The following is a 3,594-nucleotide window of genomic DNA, read 5'->3' on the forward strand; positions in this document are numbered from 1 at the left end:
AGATCGTGTGGTTTGCTTTGATGCCTTTTGCACTTCTTCTTCCTTTTTCTTGATGTAATTCCTATTTGACTATTTTCATCAATAAAGGTTGTTTTGCTGTTAAAAAAAAAAAGTAGCAACATCAAACTACCACTTTATGACATAGTAAATTTGGCCCATTATTGACCGCTAGAATAAGGATCCATCGAGTCAGTCTCTTAATTTTTTAAAATTTGTTACTTTTATTTTCCATCGTATTTTTTACTCTAATAAAAGAGAACCATGTATAAAAAAGTTATAAGTGCCTTGACCTGAGCAAATCCAAAAAAGCAAGACATTGACAAAGGGTTGCCTAAATCTGAACCTACACATTGACTAGGTTTTTTCTCTTATCCAACAAGAAACAAAAAAGTATTAGAAAGTTATCAAAATAATAAATTTAAGAGTCAAGACAAAGTCAAGCTCTATTTCTCTTCCTTCTTTCCCCTTACATCTTTAAAAGCTTCTGATTTGCTTCTATTAGGTTAAAAATAAAAAAAATTAGATTGGAAGCAAAGCCAAGTGTCTAGCAATTGTAGCGAGCGTGTGAGGCCATGGGAAGATCACCTTGTTGTGACAAAACAAAAGTTAAGAGAGGGCCTTGGTCTCCTGAGGAGGATATCACACTCAAGAACTATGTCGAGAGATTTGGCACTGGTGGCAATTGGATTGCTTTGCCACACAAAGCAGGTCTCTCTCTCTCTCTCTCTTAATTATTGTTTTTCTAATGTTATTACTGTAAAGTTTGTGAAGCTTTGTTAATGTAAGCCCTAACATATATACTGTTGTTGTCTTCATAACAGCTGTATTTTACTCTTATCTTCTTTTAGTATATTAAAACTGGTGTGAGCCATGAATATAAAATTACGTTAACCTTTATGTTGTGCTTTCTTCTTTGTGATTATATCTTCTTGCTATTGCTTGTGTCTGGGGTTTATTCTGCAACATCTCCCTCTTGAAATGGACATTTCACCAATCTTAGTCATGTTTTTTTTTCTAACACAACTTTGTGATCATCATTTTCTTCTAAAGATGAAGATTTGTTATACCCATTTCCAAACCTTGAATTTGTTCAAATTCATTACTAAAGAGCATACTATCCCTTTGAGGGAAATTATTTCTGATATCCACTTGGTTTTCTCAGTTCCAAGAGATCATGTTGTGTGTATTTTTTATCCATAATATTTCAAAGAAAGCACCTTCAGAACCCATTTCTTCTTTTATAACTTCCATTGTTATGGTAGTCAAATTTATTTATTTATTTATTTTTAATTTTTAGGCCATGCTTGATATCTAGTTCAATTGATTGAGACAAACTATTAGTATGGTAATATTAGTTTGAATATGTAAGATTAATTGCGTTTATTTTATGAGGGCCCTACCATATTATCAATCCAATTCCATGACCAATAGAAATAAACAAGCATAGTTTTAAGATTGTTATGTTTCTGCAACTTATTGACTATATGTGCCTCTTCTTTAAATACTATTTACATTTTATGATACAAAAATAACTTAATAAGTTAAAAAAATTAATTATCAAAAATTTAAAACTAAAATATTTTTACCTCTTATTTTTTAATCATTGACATTTAACACCAAACAATTATGCAATTTTGTGTTTATATTACTTATGATATTCGTATTCCTAGCAATTTGTATGTTGTTGACGGTTTTTAATTAGCAGGACTCAAGCGCTGTGGTAAAAGTTGTCGTCTGAGGTGGCTTAACTATCTTAGGCCAGACATCAAGCGAGGAGGCTTTACTGTTGAGGAAGATGACATTATTTTGACTTTATATAATAATATAGGAAGCAGGCAAGTTTAATTCGCTGTTTTCTCTCACCACATAAGTGGATATTTATGATTAATTTTTGTTTAGCAATAATTATTAAAGAAATAAAGAAGAGAAATAATATGTTGTCATGTACCCATGCTGTAAAGCGGTAAAAATAATCGGTAATATATGTAATATGGACAAAGCAATGCTGGATTAGAGGGTCCAATTTTAGAGACAGTGAGGCCACTCTGGTGATTCAAACCGTCTAATTTACAAGGCCCAACGAGACGATCATCAATGCAAAAAATCATATCGATTGGTTATAGATAACTATATAATTGAAATAAATTTAATTTAAAAAAAAAAATGAACAAGTATGAATTTGAGAATGTATCATCTATTAAAAAAAAATATGATTTAATAAAGTGACTACTGATCGTTGATTAATTTAATTTTTGCATGGATAATCTATTTCACGAGTTCTACAAAATGAATGATTTAAACCATTGAGATGATTTTAAGGTGGTTCACAATCCTCTTAATTGGACCCTCTACTATAATTAATGGATTGGAGGAAATCCTCTTCTTACAATATTGTTCATACATACACATTCAATTCGGCCTGTCCTGCTGATCACAAGTCCTATCTCAATGATCTATTATGTTTATTTTGAAAATTTTAAAAAATAAAGTAATATTTAATAATAGTGGATGAATATACTATATAAAAAGATTTTTTGATATTATCACATTTCTTATCATCATCTTATTGGTATAGGTGGTCTGTGATAGCTTCCCATCTCCAAGGAAGAACTGACAATGATGTGAAGAACTACTGGAACACCAAGTTGAAGAAGAAGCTATTGCCTTTGCCTCCAACAGAAAACAACAGTAACAACACTAGCACTATTACCACTAACAATAATGCCACTCACTTCAGCTCATCAACAGCCTCATCACCATTAGTCACTAATCTTGACACAAACGCTTATCATTCTCATGGGAATTCAATATTTTCCAATAATATGATATCTGCAAGTTTTCAACCTGCGATGAATGTAAACTATCAGCAAAAGTTTCTTCCACAAGGGTTGGTTTCCGAAGAACCAGTGGTTCAATCCTCTCTTCCAAGGTTCATAGAAGTTTCAGAGATTGGCTCAAGTGCTGCAGATGGTAGTACCTTTAGAGGAATTTCAGTATCTGAAGAAGTTGCAAGCTTTTCGGATATTGAAAACAAGTATGGGTTGTGGTCTGGTAATGGAGGAGGTGACGATGAAGACAATGATGATAGGTGGTTAATGGATTTATTAGGGTCTAGTTTCTCCTATGATCTTCTAAATAGCTTTGGTTATTAAGAGAAAACCAATGAATTTTATCCAAATTTAGCGAGCTTTCTCTAATCTAGCAATAAGGATATGATGATAATGTAGAAATGAGATTGTCTTGCCCATCCAGTTGCTCTTTGTGGGCTTATAGAATTTATTTTGATGATCCGTTTTGTTTGTAATTTAAGTTTATGTGCGTCTATGATTTTTTAAAAATAGATTAATTTGATAATTGTGACTAATGAAGAGAGAGTGAATCCATTTAAATTAAACACAGGTACATTGTTATGTATATATATATACAGTAGAATTTCTCAATCTAACTACTTAACAACCTGACTAACTAACTGCTTAACAACTTGTCTAATTAATACGGTTTAACATCTAACTAACACAAGTGGTTGAGGCCTTTGTCTAACTTGATTGAGGTGAGTGACAACACACTTGTGCTTCATCCTCAAATGTGACTATG

At 31.9% G+C, this 3,594-nt stretch overlaps 1 protein-coding gene across 1 annotated transcript; it reads left to right on the forward strand.

Moving 5' to 3' along the window:
- The first annotated feature begins 427 nt into the window (after positions 1 to 427).
- On the forward strand, positions 428 to 3,368 carry LOC114270347 (uncharacterized). The gene is made up of 3 exons (XM_028211818.2): positions 428 to 708; positions 1,706 to 1,835; positions 2,576 to 3,368. Exons 1-3 carry the CDS (start codon positions 573 to 575, stop codon positions 3,150 to 3,152), a joined length of 843 nt encoding a protein of 280 aa, XP_028067619.2. The 5' UTR covers positions 428 to 572; the 3' UTR covers positions 3,153 to 3,368.
- Positions 3,369 to 3,594: the final 226 nt, after the last annotated feature.

This window comes from Camellia sinensis, chromosome 13 (genome assembly GCF_055761805.1).
Source record: "Camellia sinensis isolate YWXY chromosome 13, ASM5576180v1, whole genome shotgun sequence".
In the NCBI taxonomy this organism is placed as follows: Eukaryota; Viridiplantae; Streptophyta; class Magnoliopsida; order Ericales; family Theaceae; genus Camellia; species Camellia sinensis.

Bases quoted from the DNA above. Each gene is read 5' to 3' on its own strand.
- LOC114270347 (XM_028211818.2), top strand. From the start codon at position 573: ATGGGAAGATCACCTTGTTGTGACAAAACAAAAGTTAAGAGAGGGCCT. The intron at 709-1,705 runs GTCTCTCTCTCT...TTTAATTAGCAG, and splicing joins TGCTTTGCCACACAAAGCAG to GACTCAAGCGCTGTGGTAAA. The intron at 1,836-2,575 runs GCAAGTTTAATT...TTATTGGTATAG, and splicing joins TATAATAATATAGGAAGCAG to GTGGTCTGTGATAGCTTCCC.